The sequence below is a fragment of the Perognathus longimembris genome, chromosome 7, assembly GCF_023159225.1.
Source record: "Perognathus longimembris pacificus isolate PPM17 chromosome 7, ASM2315922v1, whole genome shotgun sequence".
NCBI lineage: Eukaryota > Metazoa > Chordata > Mammalia > Rodentia > Heteromyidae > Perognathus > Perognathus longimembris.
The window spans coordinates 46,764,752-46,787,136 of record NC_063167.1 but is presented as its reverse complement, the minus strand read 5'-3'; the positions used below and the strand labels follow the sequence as shown (position 1 = coordinate 46,787,136).

The window sequence follows — 22,385 nt, the reverse complement described above, 5'->3', positions numbered from 1 at the left end:
GAGGGTCACCCATGGGCAGTGACATGCATAAATACTGAAAGGGATGCACCATGCTTTTCACTCATGTATATGCACTGCAGACCAGAAAGGGTTCCCGCCCTCACTTGTGGGTGCCTGTGCCCACTGCTGTCTATTCCTCTCATTTTCTCACCAGAGATTGGGCTTGACTGGTCCTGAATGTCATGTAAATAAAATCACACAGGATGTGCACCCTCCCCCCAACTAAAGCAATCAACCCAAACCACATTCTTTTACTTAGCACTGGTGTCTCATGCCTGTAATTCTATAGCTACTCAGGAGGCTAAGATCTGGGAATTGAGGTTCAAAGCCAGCCAGAATCAAGTATTTCTGTTTTGTGTTTGCCAGTCCTGGGCTTGAATTCAGGGCCTGGGCACCATCCCTGAGCTTCTTTTGTTCAAGACTAGCACTCTACCATTTGAGACTCAGCACCACTTCTGGCTTTTTCTGTTTATGTGGTACTGAGGAATCAAACCCAGGGCTTCATGCATACAAGGCAAGCATTCTACCAGTAAGCCACATACTCAGCCCAATTTCTAGGTTTTGTTTTTCATGTTAGAATTGCTTTTCTTTAGATCTCTGGGTTCAGCAAGCTCCTTCCCGCTACCATACAAGGTGGCTTATGATGCATCTGTCCAATTAAATGGAATCTCCAAAATGACAAATTGAACAGATCATGTAATGAGGAGGGAAGAAGGAAAATAACTCTAAAATTTCTTGGCATCTGATGGTTTCATAAAATCCTAATCTTCAATTAGTGAGCTACAAATGATTTCTGAGTTTAGCAAGAAAGATAAAATAAATCTTCCACACCAAATCCCAAAGTATAAGCAGTGCTAAACTTTTCTTAAATTCATATAATAGTTGGGGACAATTATAGTAACTATTATTATAGGAGTAGCAAATTTTCCCTATTTACTATGAACTCCTGAACATATTTAAACAAAAGATCAGGAGTAGAAGTGAAATTCAGATATGTTGCTGTTTAACAAATCAGGACAAAATCACCTTAAACTTCCTAAAGATGTGGGCTTTTAGCATTTCCTCCCCCATTTGTTGGCATTTGCCTAATATGTATTGCACATTCCACCAGAGCTGTCTTCCCTACATAATTTTGTTTCATCCTCTCAACAAATGGCCAGAGGAAAAGATTAATGTGACTGTATTAAGCATGAAGAAATCAGATTCTCAGTAGATCAAGGAGATGCTAGAAGCCACACAGCCAGGAGCTGGGAGCGTCATTCTAATCAGATCTGTTGGCTTCCTACAATCTTTCCCATTGTTTGATGGATCTGCTAAGTATTCTTGCCTGCAAACTGTATTTTCACTGGGCATGATGGCTTGCACCTGTGGTCCAAGCAACTCAGAGATGGGGACAGGAAGTTTACTTGGGCTAAGGAGTTCCAGGGTAGCCTGGGGAAAACTGAGACTCTTGTCTCAAAACAAAAACAAAAAACTGGATTAACAGCTACTCTGGAGCCCAAGAGAACCAGACCTAAGGTAATGACCAGCCAGGCCACACCTATAACTGGGATTCTTAAACCAACCATGCCTTTGTCTGTGCTTCTAATTCTTCCTCTGTTTAATGCTCATGTCTGTACCCTCGCGGTGGCTGATGATCTGGAGGACCATGTTCCCATAGCATCATGCCACCCTATCATCTCCTTTCTCTGCAATATTTGTTTTTCCTAATAAACTTTTCTATCACTTTTGTTGGCAGACTGAATATTTGTTTTTTTTTTCCTTTTATAGAACAATAATTTAATGACCTGCATTTTTCCTTATAAGAATAAAAGGTGACAGTGTATGTTTCAAAACTGGAAATCAGATAGACAAAAATCACATTTATTTCAAGAACTCAAAGTGCAAATACACGACACCAGTTCACAAATGTTCAGGTTCTAGCTTTATTTTTTTTTTAATTTAAAAAAAATTTTTATTTTTTCAAAGAAAACCGGCAATAGCCAATTGGAAACCTATGCTTCAACTCCAATTTGTTCTTTAAATTTAGAAGTGACTTACTGATTTAATATTTTAAACAAACTCCCCTTTTTCCCCTTTAGATGTTTACCATCTACTCGTGGTGAATCCTTCCAAGGAGATTGCTCCAGCGTATTATCTCCAGGTCCTCACTTTGCTCCTTTTACCAAAAAATGCAAAACACATGGGCTGGGAATATGGCCTAGTGGCAAGAGTGCTTGCCTCGTATACATGAGGCCCTGGGTTCGATTCCTCAGCACCACATATACAGAAAATGGCCAGAAGTGGCGCTGTGGCTCAAGTGGCAGAGTGCTAGCCTTGAGCAAAAAGAAGCCAGGGACATTGCTCAGGCCCTGAGTTCACGGCCTAAGACTGGCCAAAAACAAAACAAAACAAAACAAAAATGCAAAACACAATTCCATTGTGCATCTTAAGGGCTCCAATCATCAAAAATAGGAAAAAACAACAACTTTGGAATAGCCAATTAAGTTGAATAAAGAAAAAATCCACACAAATGCGGTTTGGTTGGGGCAGGAATCCACTCCTTTGTTCCTGGTAATCTGATCCTGCTCCATGAATCCTTGTTATTCATCCTCCCTATCCTATCCACATTATGATTTGAATCCAATGATCCAGCTCCAAGGACTGGGATCCAGTGAGCCCTCTCCAATCCAAACCTTTATAACCAGCAAAACCAAAAAGAGGAGGCAAAATGTTAGGTACTGTAATCAAAAAAGGTTTCTGGGGAATGATGAGTTATGTCTGTCATCATAGCTCTATGTTTTAATGAAAACCTGATATACAAAAATGAAAGGATAAATAGCAGAAAAGCGCCTCAATTACAAAAAAAAAAAAAAATTCAAGTCTTTGAAAAACCTTTGGCTAAAATATTTCATTTTCACCAAGTCAGAAATCTTGAATTTATAGATGCTGGTGGCACATTACACTTGAAAATGATTCTCCATTGAGAGGATCACCCTAGCTGTCATTCGGTCAGTTCCATATAGAGTGGAAGGTTTTGGTATTGGTTATTCCTGACCTCACAGCTCCAATCCTCCACTGTATTGGTTGATGTGGTTTAACTCATGATATTTTTGTTTTAGGCAAATTGTAAAAATGTTTGAAGTCAAATACAAGGCCAGTATCATTACTGCCAGTTTTCTGAAATCACCAGATTTAAGGACTAATGCCAACTTCTGGCAGTTTTGGGGGGAAAGAGTGAGTAATACGTTTTCCATTGCTTCAAACCTTTTCCTAAGGTTAGTAGCATGGCCTTTAAAACTCCCTCACGAAAACTGTGCTCAAAGGCACTCCTACACATACAGAACTCCGCGAAGAAGTAGGAAAAGCCCCAGGAAGAAGGTTGTTAATGTTCCCTGTCGCTTAGCAGCCAAGACACATGCTTATTTCTGGTCTCCAAAAGCAAGATTAGCTACTAGCTTCAATTCAGGGGAATGTGTGTCTTTGGGAAGGCTTGAGAAAAGAGTCCATCTTTTTCCTAGACTTCATCTTTTCATTATAGGTGTTAAACTGAGCGTCGGTTCCCAAGAGCGAATCCCACCAGGTAAACGTGGATGCGTAATTTCCAACGAAGTTCCTGTGGTGGAAATCGTGGTGGTGGGCGCCGGTGTAGAAGGGGATGAGGTGGAGGGGATTGAGAGGAATATCATAGCCACTGTGCACATCAATGGTTTCTATCAAACGCATGGTCACCCACAGCCACAGGAGAATCACATGATTACACAGCAGCACGATTCCAAGGAAGAAGCCAGTTCCGAGAATCTGCGTTTCCAGGGGGTGTACGTACTCGGCCTCCATGCCGAACGGAGCCTGAAATTCATGATAAACTTTATGAATGTATTTGTATATACTTCTGTGGTGTAGGAACCTGTGCAGGAAATAATGCCAGGTGTCTTCAGTGACGGCACAGACAAAGCACCTTGTCAAGATTATATACCATCTTGGCATTTCTTGCCAACTATAAGGAATGTTGAAGTATTCTGTAAAATAATAAGTTCCACAAATCAGAGGCAGTTGGATACAAAAGTGGTTAAAGATGATTACTTTGAGCATTTACATTGGTCTTGGAAGGTTTCTGGTTTGTCCTTTTGAATTTTGTACTTTCTCATGAAAGGTAAAAACCGAAATAAAAATCCAGGCAAAGAGAACAGGAAATAAAGGATTTCATGAACTATCAGAGGCCCCCATGTAGCAATCTGGAACTTGGTGTAATTATCCAGCATGTAATCCCATGCACTTTTAAAGGAGGCTTACAGAGGATTCTCGAGCAACATCAAATCCGTGAACTCCATAGCCAAGGCCGCAGAGCCAAAGACCGTGACACTGGCATTGGCCAACATGCTTCAAGTCTCCGAGGGGGCCTTAGGCTCTGCACAGACCCGATACCAACTCAGCCACGGTCACCCACCACGAGCCTGACTTAATATTTGTCTCAAGGAATTGTCTCAGGATCAAGGACCAAGGTAGATTACTGTGCTGACTTCCCAGTATCATATACACATACACATAGACATTTACATATGGAGAGATATCAAGAAAAAATTCTTGCTAAGCAATGACTCTATGATTAAGCTGTAAAATCACACAAGATAAAAAACAAATAGGCCAGAAAATAATTATTTGGAGTATAGAGAATAGAAAAATTATAAATAAAGCATTCCTCCAAACATCTAAGCCAATATACCCTGCAACTTTATAGAAAAAAATGGCCAAAATAAGAGGACAGAGATGGATAAAAATAACACAAAATAATAAGAATCATTTAAGAACATATTCAATTTCTCTTTAAAAAAATTGAAACAACAAATGCAGCAATGGTAATCACTGGACCACTGGACACTATGTTGAAAATGAACTCTACAACTATGGGTGAGGATGGGAGGAAAAAACTAGGAGAGAGAGAAGGGAGGGGTGACATTGTCCAAAAAGTAATGTACTCATTACCTGACCTATATCATTGTAATCCCTCTGTACATCACCTTTATAAGAATAAAACAATTAAAAATTTAAAAATGGAAACAAGTATCCACCAGACTAACAAGTATTATAAACACTGATAATATTGACAAAGTCTTTTTGGAATAATTGATAGTATTTACCAACACACTACATGATTTTACTACTTGACCAGGAATTTTCATATTAAGGCATCTCTTCTCTCTCTTTCCCTCTCTATATATAGCTAATATAATATATCCTAGTCTATCACATTAAATTATAGTGCAATTATTGTTATATAATATATAATATCCATGCTATGTTTTATAATTATTACATGTTCTATATATACATAGATATACATGAAGATTTATTACAGAAGTGAGGTGTACTAATGAAAAATTAATTGATTAGGTAAGTACATAATAATACACCTATTTCACAGAATACTATGCAACTGTTCAAAAGCATATGACCTTTGACTATTTCTAAGACACAGTGTTAGGAGAAAATAGTAATATTTTATAGTCTATTATAGTATTTTATAAAGCTATCTTTTGGACTTTTAAATAGAAAAAACAGAACACCCCCAACTTGCTGAGAGTCAGAGCCTTTGGTGATAGGTGGGGTGAGTGAAGGAAGGAGCAGGTTGGTGCTGTCATTCTTCACTCCATTCACATTTTTATGTTAGTCTAATTTTTAAAAATATATTTTCATGAAGTACTGTTAAAAATAAAAACATGCTTTCTCTTTAGTTTACCATTGCATTCTTTCTTGTGCTCATTTACTGCAATTCTCAGGCAGGATGTGACCAGAAAGAAAACGACAAGGTTTATTGACTTCCGTATCTCACAGTTGGGTTCCAGCGCTTGAGTATTTGTGATTTCCTTCCTGTGCTCTGACAAAGTCACTAATTTTAGGTTTGCCTTTATGGTTAGAAACAGTGTTTTGTTTGTTTTGAAGTTTTGAAATAACGATCTTGGGAAAGAAGTATTTCTCCAACAGTGCTGCTTAGATTATATTCTTCCCCACCCCATACAACTAGGTGACAGTGCTCTATGCCAAGTAAAAACAATCCATTGAAGATTAAGTTCTTACTTTCTTGGTGAATGCTAATTATAAGGATTAGATAATAACTTGGGTTCCTCAACAGAGCATGAAGGAAATGCATCTTCAGAAAAACTGATGGAATTTTTAGGAATAAAAGGTGAAGCTAGGCACTGCGGCTCATGCACATAATCCTAGATACTCAGGAGACTGAGATATGAAGATCTCAGATTTGAAGCTATCCCAGGCAGGAAAGTCCACGAGACTCTTCTTTCCAATTAACCATCAAAAGGCTTGAAGTGGAATTGTGGTTTAAATGGCAGACCACCAGCAAAATAGCCAAACAAGAGTTTGAATCCCTGAGTTCAAGTACCATTATGGGCACACATGCACACAAAAATGTAGAGTAGCTATCCTAAATTGACAAGTGGAATTAGCAAAATGCATGAGTGGGCCCTAAAATTAAACATTAATTGAGATGTAATGATGTAATTTTAGCAGCAGGAAAGAGATCTAATAACATTCTATTAGAGTTCTTTGTCGTTTTACTTTAAGTACAGCATCCACAAAGGTTATTTACAGTCTGTTCCATGAATCAAGAATCCAATTATTTTATATTGGTTTCATACTTTTACCCAAGAGAAATCCATAAATTATTTATTATTTTAAGTCAATAGTGTCTGCCAAGTAGATAACAATTCACATTAAAACATAGCCTCCAATAATTGGTATAATTACTTCATAAAGAGATAAACAGCAGTGGGATTGGACAACCTCTGGGCTTATAAAATCTAATTATGTTCACAACATAGTATTTCATTCTTACTGATCTCAGAAAGAACATAAAGTTGAACAAAGCCCTGTGATACAATGTCTGTGATACAATAATTGAGAGAAGCAAATTAACCATTTGTGTATGTGCTGCCTCTGTTAATAGCCTTTAATAGGAAGTCCATTTCACCAAGTCATTCAGCATGCAGGGAAATTGTGGGAATTTTGTTCTCCATAGCCTGTGTGGGCAGGGTGAATACTGAGGTTCAATCCTGAGGCACAGACTTCAGTACCCTGAATTGCCCAGGATGGGAGAGAGCTACCCAGCCCAGCCTCTTCAGGTTGTTTTAGAGGCAGCTACAGAGCAGAGAGAGGAAGAGAGGCCAACACATCATCTCCAGCCAGTTTTAATGCAAGATATGTGCTTATCTGCTTTACATTTCAAGATTCAACTTGTTACATTTGGGGAAATGGAGCTAATTGCAAAGATTTATTTATTTTTAATCTCTGCTCTATGCCACAGTCATGTGCTGTCCCTTTGTGAAAAAAGAAGACACTAAAAAATATCAGACAAGAGCCTAGAGAATGCACCAGGAATGCCTAACAATAATCAGTTTCACCAGGAGCCACATTTTGAAATTCAGAAGCTTTCCTTTATCTTCTGTGTCATTCCTAACACTGGCCAAAGAACATCCTAATTCAAACAAAGCTATCTTTAGCACACAGGCAAATACACTTCAGAAATCCTCCCATCCCCAAACTCTACTCCACGTGTTCCTTCCTGTTGTTTCTATGTTTGAAAGGGGAGTAAAGGGGGAGAAAGGTTTTGGGACAGAGGAAGCTGGATATTCCTCATCTGCTTTGAGGCTGGTCAGATGATGGTTCTCCATCTTCTTTCAGTATTAACTTGCTTCCTTGTTTGTATTTCTCTCCCCTTCCTCTTTCCCACTGGGACCTTGAGAGATTGTTTCTTTCTTTCTCTTCCTTCTTCTGCATAGCCCACACCAAAAAAGGAGGGCATGCCCAGTTAGGATTGAGTGACTTAAAGAAAGAAAAAGTTAATAGTAGGCACAAGAACAAGATGGAAAGATGAGAGGAAATATATTTGCTCCCTGGATCTACAGAAAATTCTGGCTGAAGGTGGCACAAATGGGAGGTGAGATGGCTAAGGGCAAATTATACAGGAGGGGAGAATAAGACTTTTGTGCAGAAGGGACTCATGGAGCAAGCTGCTTTTTCCCTTCCTGGCTCCTTCCTGACATTCAGATGGCAATATCGTTGTCACTTCCAGGGAGAGATCCCTCCTGAACATCCATTATTGTACTGTGGCCACCTCCTTGCTCTCTCCCACACTATACCATCTTAGTTCTCCACACCATGCTTATTATTACCTGTGTTTTCCTTTAGTTTTTCTCCTTTCCATTCCCTACCAACAGCCCATCTCCACTAAAATGCAAGTTTTTGAGGACGCTGACACATCCTGTTTGTCTCCTGGCCTTACTGGTTTGTTAACATCCCCACCCCTTCAAGTGCCTTGCACATAAGAGTGGTATCGATAATTGAATGAATCCTTGTTAAATGAAAGACCTCCAGACAGAAAACCCTTACATCTTTGCAAGGTTGCATAGTGATAAAGCAATAAAGCATTTGAAAATTTCCCCAAGAATTGAGGCAGTGGCAAGTACCTTGCCCACACTGCAGACATTGGCTCAACTTCTGGTCCATTAGGACCCAAAGGGCCAATAGGAATGGAATCAAAAGCATCTTTTGTTTGGTGAGGGGTGATGGGCTTGGAAAGCACCTTACAATGAGAACATAGGCGGGGGGGGGGGGGGGGGGGCTGACAGGGAGCAAGAGGAAGTTCTCAAGGAGATACTCACTACACTGAAAGCATTTGCAGAAGATCAAATAATGCTGTCACCTTTTAGCTGGGCAGAAGCTTTTTAGTTGTGGGCTACATTACAATTATATTCTTTACACGTTACTGATTGTCTTCCTCAGGTTGCCAAATAGCACTGATGAGTCTTAAGTTTTATTATTTTGGTCTCAAATACTTCTTACCTTTGCTACATTATGATTCTCTCTTTATAGGGAAAAATAGTGCAAATACATTCCATGATTTATATATCAGAATATTTAGCATGGATAACTCACTAAGTGACATAAAATGTGCTCTTAAATATGCGATCCATAACAAGTACATATGTAAACAGGGTAAACAATAATATTTCACACCAGGGTGAGCTTTTTTTTTTTTTTCTTCTGGTTCTAGGGCTTTACCTCAGAGCCTGGCCTCTGTCCCTAAGCTTCTCTGTGCTCAAGGTTAGTGTTCTATCACTTGAACCATAGTGCCATTCCTGGCTTTTTCTGAGTAGTTTATTGGAGATAGCCTCACAGACTTTCCTGCCCAGGCTGGATTTTAAGCCCAGTCCTCAGATCTCAGCCTTCCGAGTAGCTAGGATTACAGTTGTGAGCCACCAGCGCCTGGCTGGGTGAGTTTTTTGTTTGTTTTATATACTGTGAATAGTAATGGTCTATTTGGAACAGAATGTTGTGAGAGGATGATTTCAAAAATAACAAAGCATACAGTGATCAAGTTGTGATGTCTGCAGGAGATGTAGAATATGGGGCAATGGCAAATGTGGCAAGAGTTTGCCCTTTCAGATTTTAGCAATATCTTTCTGATATACCATATATAATTAATTTAAAATATAAACAAGTTGTATGTTGTTGAGATAATGGATTCTGTGATCATACTAATGAATTCTTCACCGTGCAAGTAATATACTAACTATGCCATAGGAGAAAGGAACTTCCAAGCTCCACACCAATTGTTTTATACTTTTGAAGTTTGAAATACACCGAGGAAAGTAAAATCTTTAATCTTTTTTGTTTTGTTTTTTTTCCCCATCCTGGGGCTTCAACTCAAGGCCTGAGCACTGTCCCTGGTTTCTTTTTGCTCAAGGCTAGCACTCAACCACTTGAGCCACAGCGCCACTTCTGACTTTTTCTATATATGTGGTGCTGAGGAATTGAACCCAGGGCTTTATGTATATAAGGTGAGCACTTTACCACTAGGCCATATTCCCAGCCCCCAAACCTTTAATATTTAAAGTATTTTAAATGATCAAACATAAATTAATCTCACTTTTCCTTTTGCAAGCAAATATTAATGCTGTGTGCGCGCATGTGTGTGTGTGCTTAGCTTTTTTTCTTCAAAGCTGGCACTCTACCACTTAAGCTACATCTCTACTTTCAGCTTTTAGCTGTTTCAGTGGTGATAGGAGTTTCATGGCCTTTTCTTTCTGAGCTAGCGTCAAACTATGATCCCCAGGTTTCATCATCCTAAAGCTATGATTTACAGGTGCCTCCAGCACCTGACCAAATATTACTGTGTTTTTTTTTAAGTATTTATTTCACTACCATCAATTTTGTCTTATTTGTCCTTTCTCTTTACAGACAGCTATTCTGGACCTTGTAAGGAAGTATGCAGAGGAAATGATTGATATTTTAAAAATACACTAGTTAGTTTTTTGTTTTGTTTTGTTTTTGGCCAGTCCTGGGGCTTGGACTCAGGGCCTGAGCACTGTCCCTGGCTTCTTTTTGCTCAAGGCTAGCACTCTGCCACTTGAGCCACAGCGCCACTTCTGGCCATTTTCTGTATATGTGGTGCTGGGGAATCGAACCCAGGGCCTCATGTATATGAGGCAGGCACTCTTTCCACTAGGCCATATCCCCAGCCTACTAGTTAGTTTTACTCAGGAGGCTGAGAACTGAGAATCACAGTTCCAAATCTCAGCTTAAGCAGGAAAGATTGTAAGACTCTTATCTCAAATTAACTAGCAAAAAAACCCCTAAAGTAGAGCTGTGGTTCAAGTGGTAGTGTGCTAGCCATAAGCAAAAAAGCTCAGGGACAGTGCCCAGGCCCAGAGGTCAAGCCCCAGGACTAATTATGTGCCCCCCCTCCAAATAAAAGACAACCAAAAATGGATTTTTAATTATGCTGGTGTGTGTGTGTGCATGTGTGTTTGTGCATGTGTGTGTGTGTATGTGTGTCCCAGAAGCATGTTCTACCTTGGGACTTGTAAGGCAGAAGTACTGTTTTAACAAAGGGATGATCCAGGTTCTGATGTCCGGCAGTGATCTGTGATTGATGATGACCACACAGCTTTATTTTCTCAGAAGTGACATCATATTGAAATGCCTTTCCAAAATATTTTGTGGAAAATAAGAGCTGATGGAGGGCAGCTCCTCATTCATGATGCCTAAACAGGAGACAAATTCATCAGGTAGTAGGGTCTGTTCTGGAATAGTTTCACTGGGTGAGTCATTTTCCAAAAACCTGCTGTCTTCTTCCTCTGTTGCATCTTGATTGGAAAGGAGGCTCAGTTCTTCCAGAATTAGTGTGTTGCTTAGGGGAATCACAGTTGAGACTGGAAAGGCAAAGGGAAGATATTCTTTTGACCTGCTGTTCTTTTCCAGTTCTACGGAATCAACTGGTAGCTTGGGGCCTGAAGAATCTATATCATGGTTGCTGAAGTGGTTTCCCCCTGGGGATAAATGTGAAGCCTGGGGTTTGTATCCAGTGTTGGGATCAGGAATATATTCAACGATCGGGCTTGGGACTAGAGGCAGGTGTTGCAAGCAGTCTCTTTTCTCCAGAGCTTCTGTCTCCTTTTTCTTTTTGTCATCTGTGCATTTGGGGTCTAGAAGACAGATTTCTCTAATCTCTGAAATTACAGGATCAACATGAAGGATTTGCTCCATGGCATAATTATTCACACATTCACTTTTTTCCTAAGGGGAGAGAAAAACGGGACATTGTTTCATTTTACAAAAGCTATCTAAAGAATCCAATAGGGTAATTGAAAAAACACTGGAATTATCTCCCCCATTCTCTGTTCCCTCTCTCTTTTCTCACATTATTTATCTTCCCAAATGATTTCCTCCTTTTGTCTTTTGTTAATTTACTGGCTTCCAAATCTTTTTTAAATTCTCGCAAGTGGAGATTGAAGGAAAAGCATAATAAAAAATAAGCACATTTCCTGATTTAAAAGTTTTAAAGAGAAAGAAGAATCTTGCATATTAACCTGAATACAATTTTACAGGCTTTTAATTATTGAACTTTACAGTATCTGGAATTTTCTTTTTTTGGGTGGCGGGAATGAGAATTGAACTCAGGGCCTCATTTGGACAGTTGGGGGGAGGATGAACTACCACTTCAGCCTTGAAATTTTTGGTTAACATTACAGAGCCTTACAACAGAAACTACTTTGTGGCTGGAATAGAAAAAGGGGAAGAGGTTTCTATTTTGTTTACAAATTGAAAGCAAGGTTGTGATGCACTTTTTGTGCTGAAACTCTAGAGGAGGACGACTGCACAATTCAGATATGTCTGTGATGGTCAGGAGGGTGTGAAGGTTTAACCTATTGGCTTTTCTGTGTAAAATTGGACTTGAGGCCTTCTAGCTGATGGCTAGCCTCACAGACCAAATAACTTCCAGCTATAGCCACCTAGTTATACAAATAAATATATATAGAGAGAGAAAAGATAGATGTGAGCTAGCTAGCTGATATTTCTACTTTCATTATTAGACTTCATGAATTCTTGGTACCTATTGCTACTCAGTCTTTTTCTTTTCTTTTTGATACAGGGCCTTGATATATGCACCAGGCTGGCTTTCAAGTTGAAATCCTCCTGCCTTATATCTTCTGAGTGCTCTTTTGTTTGATGGCATTTACTCACCTGTAGCATTTTCACAACATTGCTGTTTTCCAGATTAGGTATATCTTCATGAAGCCACTTTGGTATTAGCAGTAAAATTTTTCTCTTAATTCTAAAAATACAGAAATAATACATAAGAAAGATTTTATGTTAGGTGGTGCAGTCAACCCTGAAAGATTAGTTAGTTAAGTAGAGTGGAATGAATAATAAAAATTGTACTACCTGATTCAAGGGCTGAGATTTCTGTTTCTTACTAAAATAAGTCAGAAGGAGCATTTGCAAATCTACATTCCACCCTACACTCGGAAAGGTGTGAAAAGTTCAGCCATGTTAAATATGGCAACCTACTATGAGCAGAAGACACAAAAGGGGAAAGGTTGAAAAAATTATGGGATATTTTGTTTCCAAGGAAACAAAGGACTAGATATTGAAGAAGATACTCTTATATAATCACACCCTGTCTTTCAAGCTCCCTTCATTCTGAATTTTTCCAAATAGGGTTGTGATGGTAGTAATGCCTCCACAGTTTATGTGGATGGCAGAGGAGGCTGGGAAACTTAGCTCGTGGGAAACTTGCTGGACTGGGCTTACTATGGATCACTATAGTGAGATGACAAAGAGAGAACTATATACACCCCACTTCCTCCCTCACAGCTATTCCTTGCTGCTGCCATGTGTGGGGATTTTGTTGGTGGTGATGATGGTGGTTTGTGTGTGTGTGTGCTGACTCTAAGGCTTGACCTCAGGGCCTGGGCACTGTTCCTGAGCTGTAAAAAGCTCAAGACTAGTCCATTTCCTGCCATAGCTCCACTTTCAACTTTTGGTGGCTAATTGGAGATAAGAATCTCACAGACTTTCCTGCCTTACCTGGCTTTGAACTACAATCCTCAGAGCTCAGCCTCATGAGAAGCTAGGATTACAGGAGTGAGCCACTAACCCCTGGCTCAGTTTAAAAGTACTTTCCATACTCTGACAGTATACACGAGGAGAAGTTATACCAGGCACATAGAAGAGGCTAACTTGAACTCAGGAACAGTTTAATGTGTTAAGAGGTTGTGGACAACAGATAAGGCCTGCTCATTTAAGCAGGTTCTCAAGAATATCTACTAAATAACAACCAAATGGCTGAGTGAACTTCTCAAATTCAATTTGACCTGAGACTTAAGGTAAAAATGATTTCATTCATATTTATACATTGTTTTATGATACAGTTCCTGGTATTATAATGAAGTCTTCATATAGAATGCTCATTCTGTGATAATATATTTATTAATATTGATCCATTTTTGCTTCCTTGTATTTCAAATATTTTTACTTCCATTGTACAGCTGTTTCTGATGTAAATTTTTATAAATGATGGTATACTAGATAGACAGTAGATATATATTATATTAGATAATACTATCTACTTATATATTAAAATACATACAATAGAATTAATTCTTTTGTCTTTTTAGAAAGACTACTCATTTAAATAATTAAATTAGCCAAAATTGTCCTGTTTCCTTCAATCCAAGTTGAAGTATGACCTGTCCTTCCAGTATTTAAAACCAGGTTCATTTTTTTCCTTACTGATGGATATTCTCTTAGGTCATATTAAATAATAATTATTATTATTTTGTTTAGTATAGATCAGTTTCAGTGGGCGTCAGTGGCTCATGCCTGTAATTCTAGATATTCATGAGGCATAGATTTGAGAATTTTGGTTCTAAGCCAGGAAAGTCTGGGCAGGAAGGTCTGTGAGACTCTTATTTCCAAATACCCACCAAAGCTGGGGATATGGCCTAGTGGTAGAGTGCTTGCCTCGTATACATGAAGCCCTGGGTTCGATTCCCCAGCACCACATATACAGAAAATGGCCAGAAATGGCGCTGTGGCCCAAGTGACAGAGTGCTAGCCTTGAGTAAAAAGAAGCCAGGGACAGTGCTCAGGCCCTGAGTTCAAGCTCCAGGACTGGCAAAAAAAAAAAAAATCCTCTTCCAAATACCCACCAAAAAGAGTGGTAGAGCCTTGAACAAAAAGAAGCTCAGGTACAGTGCCTAGGCCCTGAGTTCAAGCCCTAGGACCTGCATGAAAAAAGCAAAAAACAAGAAAAAAACTTAATAGTATTTGAAATTTCAAATGAGGACATTTTTGTCTAATAACATAAACATTGATGTTTTTATAAGAAGTTAGTTTAATCATTAAGAAATTTCAAGGAACTTTATAGTCAGGTACATTTTATTTATTTTTCAATTTAAGTTAAATTAATTTTGTGCAGGTACTGGGCTTGAACTCAGGTATTGGACACTATCCCTTAGCTTTTCCCCCCTGAAGGCTGGCACTCTACCATTTGAACCATAGCTCTACTGCCTGATTTTTGGTGGTTAATTAGAGATAAGAATGTCCCAGACTTTCCTGCCCAGGCTAGCTTCAGAACTTGAGCCTCAGCTCTCAGCCTCCTGAAGAGCTAGAATTATAGGCATGAATCACCAGCACCCCGGGTGAAGCTAAACACAATTTTATATCCTACCTCATAAAGATATTAACTGTAGGCTTATTAACATGCTAAGTTGGTTTTTTTTGTTGTTGTTTTTCTTTTTCTTTTTTTTACTGTTGTTGTTTTTGCCGGTTCTGGGGCTTGGACTCAGGGCTTGAGCACTGTCCCTGGCTTCCTTTTGCTCAAGGCTAGCACTCTATCACTTGAGCCACAGCACCAGTTCTGGCTTTTTCTGTTTATGTGGTGTTGAGGAATTGAACCCAGGGCTTCATGCATGCTAAGCAAGCACTCTACCACTAAGCTACATTCCCAGCCCATAACATGCTAAGTTTTGAAGTATCACTTAAGTTGCAATTAGAAAACCTATATAGATAAGAAGTCAGTACAATTTATTAGAAGAGCTTATTTAAAATCTTTCTTCTGCATTTTGATTATTATTTAAAAGAAAGAAATGCCTTCTGAGACAAGAGCAGTTCCATTCCACTTTGGAAAAGAATGCTCCTAAGTGTAAAGTCTATATGTAATTAGACACACTGGAAAGCTGAAACGTTGAACATATGTCTATGAACATATTAGAAATAATGCAGCTAGTAGAGAAAGGCCAAAGACATTGCTTTCCTCAAAGGTTGTGTGTGTCTGTGTGTCTGTGTGTCTGTGTATGCTTGTGTGTATGTCAGTACTAGAACTTGAATTTAGGCCCTCACACTTTTTTCAATGCAGCCACCCTGCCACTTGAATCACACCTCCAAATCTGGCATTTGGCTGGCTTTAAGCCAACATCCTCAGAACTCAAACTCTTGAGTTGCTAGAATTAAAGCTATTTGAGCCACCAGTGCCTGGCTTGGTGTCATTTTTAATCACCAGGTCTAGATCTTTACAAATACCATATTAAGGGGAACTGGCTGAAGGAAGAAGGGGAGTTTTGGTCTAAATTGGATTCCTAAACACCAATGCAACTGGTAATAAAGTTGTGAGTTGAGACTTTACCACACTTATTTTTTCATTGGCTCAGTGGATTTGTTTTGGGAAATGCTAACGTGGCTTAGGACCACTCTAAAGAATGATACAGTGGAAAAGTTGAAGCACAATGCAAGGACTGTGGTGGAAGAAGAGAGCAGGTCATGGACACTGACATTGGGTGGGCCTGGATTCCTATCCTGCTTAGTGACCCAAGCTGAGGACTAAGCCTCACATAGGCCATCTGTGAAGTGAACTATAGACCTTACCTGGTAGACTCATTGTTAGGACTAAATGAATGGCCTTTGTAAAGAGCTTGGGTTAGGTAGATCCTTACTGAATCTGTCCTTTAATCTATCCTTTTAGAATGAAAGAGTTAATGAGTTTTTCTAGTAAACAAATTAATTGAATATGTTTTGATAGCACATGCACACACATATACAGTCTAAATCAGAAAATGACAACTGCACAAAAACCTACCTAATTCGGAATGATCTGTTGAATACTCCAATCAAAGAAAGAATTGACAGCAAGATGGCAAAGAAAACCATTCCTGATAGGAGTCCAATGTCTTGACTATTGGCTAAAAAATGAAAGAAACACTGTTTTAACTAAGCATTAGTATTCATATGACACAAACATTACCATTGGTCTCTACATAAAGTACAATGGCACTGATCTCAAATGAAAAGGGAGGCAAAGTTAGCTTTGAACTTGAGCTCTCAAGGGGTGCTCTTCCAAGCTGCATGACTACACCCAGGAAACCCATTGTCTGAGAACAACAGCTTGTGGCTGAGGTCAGTGGGTTTCTAGAAGTGCATCTCCAGCAAAAGTGGTCAACTTGTACACTCACAGTTTATATGACCATGTTTAGTGCTGAACCTCTTTGGGCTTATCTGACGTGGGTGAGAATTCCCAACTGCCTGTGACAATGTTTAATGTGTACCGTAGATATGATGATGTTTTTCTCTTTTTTAACTGTTTGTGTAAGACAAAATTTATATGGTGAATTTATTACTGTGTTTCAGAAGTTATTGTTCATTTTCCTGCTGAGATAGGATCCTTATTCTACTTAGAGCAATAGATGCTGTAAGAGAGCAGCCAAAATTGCCACATGGCTGGAGCTTACTTTTAACATCATTTTCTTTCTTAAGTTTTGAAGGTGAATGATCTCTTGAAGTCTTTAAATAATTAATATGTTTTATTGAACATGCATTAACCACCAGTCTTTCCTTAGTATGTGGGGAATAAAAAGCCTATTTTCTTTCTTCCTCTTTCTTCCTCTCTTTCTTTCTCCCCCCCTCCCCCACCCCCCTTCTCTCTCTGTATCTCTCTCTCTCTCTCTCTCTCGCTCGCTCGCTCGCTCTCACTCTCTCTCTTTCTCTCGCTTTCTCTCTCGCTCTCTCGCTCTCGCTCTTTCTTTTTCTTTGAATGGTACTAGGGCCTTGCACCTAATAAATAGAAATATGCCTTACTGAACTTGTTGGCAAAGTTGCTTAAACCATTCCTTAAATTCAATTTTAGGCATATTTTCATACTTTTCAGAGTACTTTTCTACAGAAAATTATTTTCTCAGCACATGACATGTCTTATTACCAAAATCTTTCACCTGACTTGATTTTTTTGGTGTGTGGAGTAACTACCCAGGAAGTCCTAGCCTGATATCCCTTTCCCTCCCTCCTTCCCTCCCTTCCTCCCTCTCTTGCTCCCTCCTTCCCTCCCTCCCTTCCTTCTTTCCTCTCTCACTCCATGTTTCCTTCCCTTTCTCCATCCCTCCCTCATACACCCCAGTCCTTTATGCTTTGCTTATTTTCAATGAACAAAAAAAGGGGATCTCCCCATTTTCCCTGGAGCCAGTGTAGAATGTAATTCTCCTTCTTATGCCTACCAAGTAAATGGAATGAAAGATGTGTGCCATCTTGCCCAACTTCTACTGTTTAAGAAACTCTTTGCCTAAACTGGACTTGAACCATGATTCTCCCAAACTCTGCATTTGGTCATTGTGATTATAGGATTGTCCAACTAGCTTTCTCAGTGAAATTTCCCTACCAGAAGTGAGGTGTTCTTTGAAGATGGAAGCAGTTGGCATCCCAGAATTCTGAGTATCATGTTGGAATAATTCCGGTGTCACCTGAAAAACTTGAACCAGGAGAAAAGAGCGTCATCCTCTTTCATTTGGCATTGAGGAGGACCAATTCCCCAGAGCCCCCCCCCCAACCTTGTATAGTAATGTGTAAAAGAAACCAGTAACGTTAGTAGAGTTGAATGATGGGATGAAAGAAATGGCCTTAAATGCAAGCCTTTTCTTTAACTGGGTACATCTCAAAGGAGGAAATTCTGCCAGAACAATTAAAATTACCAAGGGTTAGTAAAGCTTCAAGTGAGTCCATTAATTTCAGGGGGCTTCTAGGCAACAAATAGCAGGGAGCAGAAAAATGCACAATAATTGGTTTCTACTTGATTTCTTCCAACAGGGAATCCAATGCAGTTTGTTTCCTTAAGGACCCCTGTGACATGTCACCTTTGTCTCTGCAGGATCTCTAGTTTGTTATTCACCTGTCTTGGCTTGCCTGAGATACTCTGATTTTGTTTCTATGTTTGTTGTTGTTGCTTTCTTATGTCCTCATTGCTGATACTACACTGTCCCTTAGCTTTTTTTTCTCAAGGCTGGCTTTATATCACTCAAGCCACAGTTCTACTTCTAGTGTGTGTGTGTGTGTGTGTGTGTGTGTGTGTGTGTGTGTGTGTGTGTGTGTGTGTGTTGGAGATAAGAGTCTCATGGAATTTCCTGCCCAGGGTTGGCTTCAACTGCAATCCTTAGATCTCAGCCTCCTCAGTATCTAGGGGTAGAGCATGAGCCATTGGCACCTGGTTCCTCTGTTTTGATTAGCTGGCACTTGGGAGTTGTAACTCAGAGGGTGAAATGTATGGTTCTTCTCCCCTGGCTCAGGTCTTGGCAGTTCTGTCTTACAATAATCAAGTCTGCCAAGGCCCTGCTAATGAAAGCTGCTGACCAGATTGGGCTGAGCAGTCTTGGCAGTTAACTTACTTATGAAGTCATAAGATACCCAGGAGCATCCTTGCTCATCTCCTTCTTGATAATTAAAAACTCCTAGGTGACTTCAAAAACAGTTTCCCCAGTTGAGAGAGACATTTCTGAAGATGGCACTAGGTTTTGCTTCCCTGAGAAGTCCTCAAGCCCTATTGATTCAGCTGTTCTGATGTTGATACTCAAATTCATCTTTTTAAAATAGTTTATCTTGGGGCCAGTCAGAGAGAAATCACAACTTGAGGTGCCCCTTACAGGCTCATGTTAAGCTATATGGCCTGTGAGACCCTATTAGAAAAGTGGATCACACAGTTTTGTTTCCAATGAAAATGCTCATACCTGCCTTCGCCTGTCTTCTCTATAGTGAAAGCCAAGGGCTTCCTATGACTTGGGTTAACTGAAAATTCTTCCTGGCCCCTCAGTTCTTTTGTTGCCTGGCATGGAATTCTGTAAGAATCTGAGAGACTAAAGTTGTGTTCTCATGACCAGCAGCCAGGTTTGTCCAACTTAGTATTTCATAGGCCAATTCCTTCGCAGGCAGCCCCAGCAGATTCCACTTCTACATTGTTTTGAAATGTGAAGAACAGAAATGCAACATTAAAATGAAACACAATTTTTCACTTTGGCAAGAAAAATCATAGATTTGTGGGGCTGGGAATATGGCTTAGTGGTAGAGGGCTTGCCTTGCATGCATGAAGCCCTGGGTTTGATTCCTCAGCATCACATAAACAGAAAAAGCTGGAAGTGGTGCTGTAGCTCAAGTGATAGAGTGCTAGCCTTGAGCAAAAGAAGCCAGGGACAGTGTTCAGGCTCCAAATCCAAGCCACAGGACTGGCGGGAGGCAAAAGAAAATCATAGATTTGTGGCATACACTGCTATGTCACTTTTATTTTCACTTTTTTAGTATTAGGATTTTTTTATTGAAAAGTTACAGTAAGGTTAGTATTTTGTACAGGGAAACGTAATTCTTTTGCATAAACTACAAGTGGTGATTTGGCAATAAAGCTTTATCCAGCTATTAATTTGCATCATATAAAATGATTTTCATATCTGAGTAGAGCTTTATTAGCTGTAATAAAGAAGAAATCTAATCTTCCTTTAGAGTCTAGTTGTTATCCTAGTTTCAAATCAACTAGGCACGTTCACTTAAATTAGATTAAAGGCATTTTAAAGAGGCACTTAATTTATGAGAGGGTAATTTCACAAAGACAACTTATAAACAAGATTCTTGGAGGCGAAAGCAAGTCTGTGACAAAAGGCCTAAGTGTAAGTAAGGCTGAAAGGAAGCCATGTAGCCCTTATTCTTCATGGCGTACTGCCACCAAGTGGCATCATTGTTTTAAGTCATACTTAATCTTTTTCATTATAAAGCAAAAATAGTAATAGATAAAAAAAACTTTAACAGGAAAAATAAACTAGGGGGGAACACTCTAATTCCACCCCTTGAATTAGTAGCTATTACTATTTTATAGTATTTTCAAATATTTTAGAATATGAAAACCTTCATAAACAGAATGACACCCAGATTCCTTTACAACTGAAAAACACTGTTGATGTCAACTCTAATAACCAAATTGTTATCTAATAGGCTAGCATGTCCTCCTAAGATTTCAATTATTTACTTACGCCTTGTGCTGTTAGGCCCATAATGGACCAATCCTGTAGCAGAGCCTGATACTCTCACAGACGTTCCTGAGTATACTCAGAGAACACAAATAATCTCTAATTGAGGAAGGAATGTTTTATCTGGTTTACACACACTGGCATTGAAATTTAAAGTTAGCTTGACAAAAAGCAATGTGTTTGGAGGTAATTTGGAGTAGTTTCCAACAAGAAATACAGGTCAGTATACTTGAGTGAAAAAGCATAACAAAACCACATACCATGCCAAACTAAATTAATTAAACCACTCAAAAGAGCTGTTTTTTTCTAAATAGCAATAATATATTTTGTTTATTAGAAATGATGATAAGTAATGTTACCTTTGCTCTTTGTCTATGGTGAGACAAAATACATTTTCTTAGCCTTTTCAAGCAACCCTTTAAGGAATACTAGACTTCACATGTTTTCTGTCCATTAATCATCACAATAACCCAACCAAGTTAATATATGTGTAGATAGATAGATAGATAGATAGATAGATAGATAGATAGATAGATAGATAGGAATACAATCACATTATCAAGATTGAGAAAATAAAATTCTTAACTTGGCCAATATCACCTAGGCAGTGGTTCAAAAGTGGAAGATCCTATTTGATTTGGACACATTCTTAGTTCTGGACTTTAGTGCCATTGAGTAATAACCTCATTTTCTTTGGGAAAGCTCAGGATGGGGCAGCATAGCTGGCCCCACTGTCATTTCTGCCCCAGGATGAGCCTCAGCCTTGTTTCTCTGGGGCTGGTCATGGTATGTTAGCATGGCCTGACCCCACGGGACTCCAGACCCCACCGGACTCCAGACCCCACCACAATGGGCCATGGTTGGGCTAATGCTTTGAGTAGTGACTCTGAATCTATTTTCTTCTTCAAAGCAGCTATTCTTTTTGATTGCATGAGAAATACATGCTAATTACAGAATGCTTTAAAATTGTAGAAAGAGCATGGAGAAGCTTATAAAATTGTGTATTTCTTCACAAGCTAGAAACAATCCTTTCTAATGTTTGTCTTTTGTATATGTCCATACCCCAGTGGAGACCATATTCTTTAAGAAGTATTGTCCTATCCATTCAATATTGCATAAGGAACATTACCTTTTAATGAAAAGCTACTCAAAACATTATGCCCATGGCTATTTCATATTTCATCATGCACCTGTGTACTGCATAGCTTAGTGATTTCAAACACCTACTGCAGACTCAAACCAAATTCTTCCCAAGTTCTGGCTCTATCACTTGCCCTGGGCAAGTTGCTTGACCTGTGACTCAGTTTCCTCATCTGTAATACTGGATAATAACAAGTGCTGAGTTTGGATTAGATGATTTACATCAAGAACTTAAGTACCATGTTTTACATAAATCAAAACCTTAATAAGCCTTATGTACTGCTTTTGGGGAACATTGACATTGGTTCCAAATTCTTAGTACAACAATTCGTTTTTGGATAAATGTCTTTTGCCTGCTTTTCCTTTCCATAGCTCTTGAGTTCCACATCTCTGATTATTTTTTAAGGCTGCATTTCTACAAGCAGACTTACTAGGCCAAAGGACATAGTCAGCTACAAGGGTGCTTTATTCATTTCTGCCCCGCCAAGCTTTGTGTTTCAGCCTATACTATAAAGACTTGGGTCAGAACTGACATGGACCTTTCTGGATATTTCTTTTAGAAGGTTCTAAAAAGAAAGAAGACTTACATTTAGAAAGACAAATGGTCTATTTTTTAAATTATTGGAGTTTTTCTCCTCC

General features: G+C 39.2%; 1 protein-coding gene and 1 pseudogene across 1 annotated transcript in view; both read right to left on the bottom strand.

Annotated features, from left to right (window-relative positions):
• Positions 1 to 3,444: 3,444 nt before the first annotated feature.
• On the bottom strand, positions 3,445 to 4,422 carry LOC125355700 (annotated as a pseudogene).
• Positions 4,423 to 10,944: 6,522 nt separating this feature from the next.
• Positions 10,945 to 22,385, bottom strand: part of Il23r (interleukin 23 receptor) — a 57,506-nt gene continuing 46,065 nt past the window's right edge. Inside the window, exons 7-10 of the mRNA XM_048349934.1 lie at positions 17,984 to 18,073; positions 16,415 to 16,517; positions 12,520 to 12,610; positions 10,945 to 11,571 (exon numbers count right to left, since the gene is read on the bottom strand). Of these exons, the coding sequence (XP_048205891.1) occupies positions 10,945 to 11,571; positions 12,520 to 12,610; positions 16,415 to 16,517; positions 17,984 to 18,073 (911 nt within the window). The remainder of the gene's footprint in view (positions 11,572 to 12,519; positions 12,611 to 16,414; positions 16,518 to 17,983; positions 18,074 to 22,385) is intronic.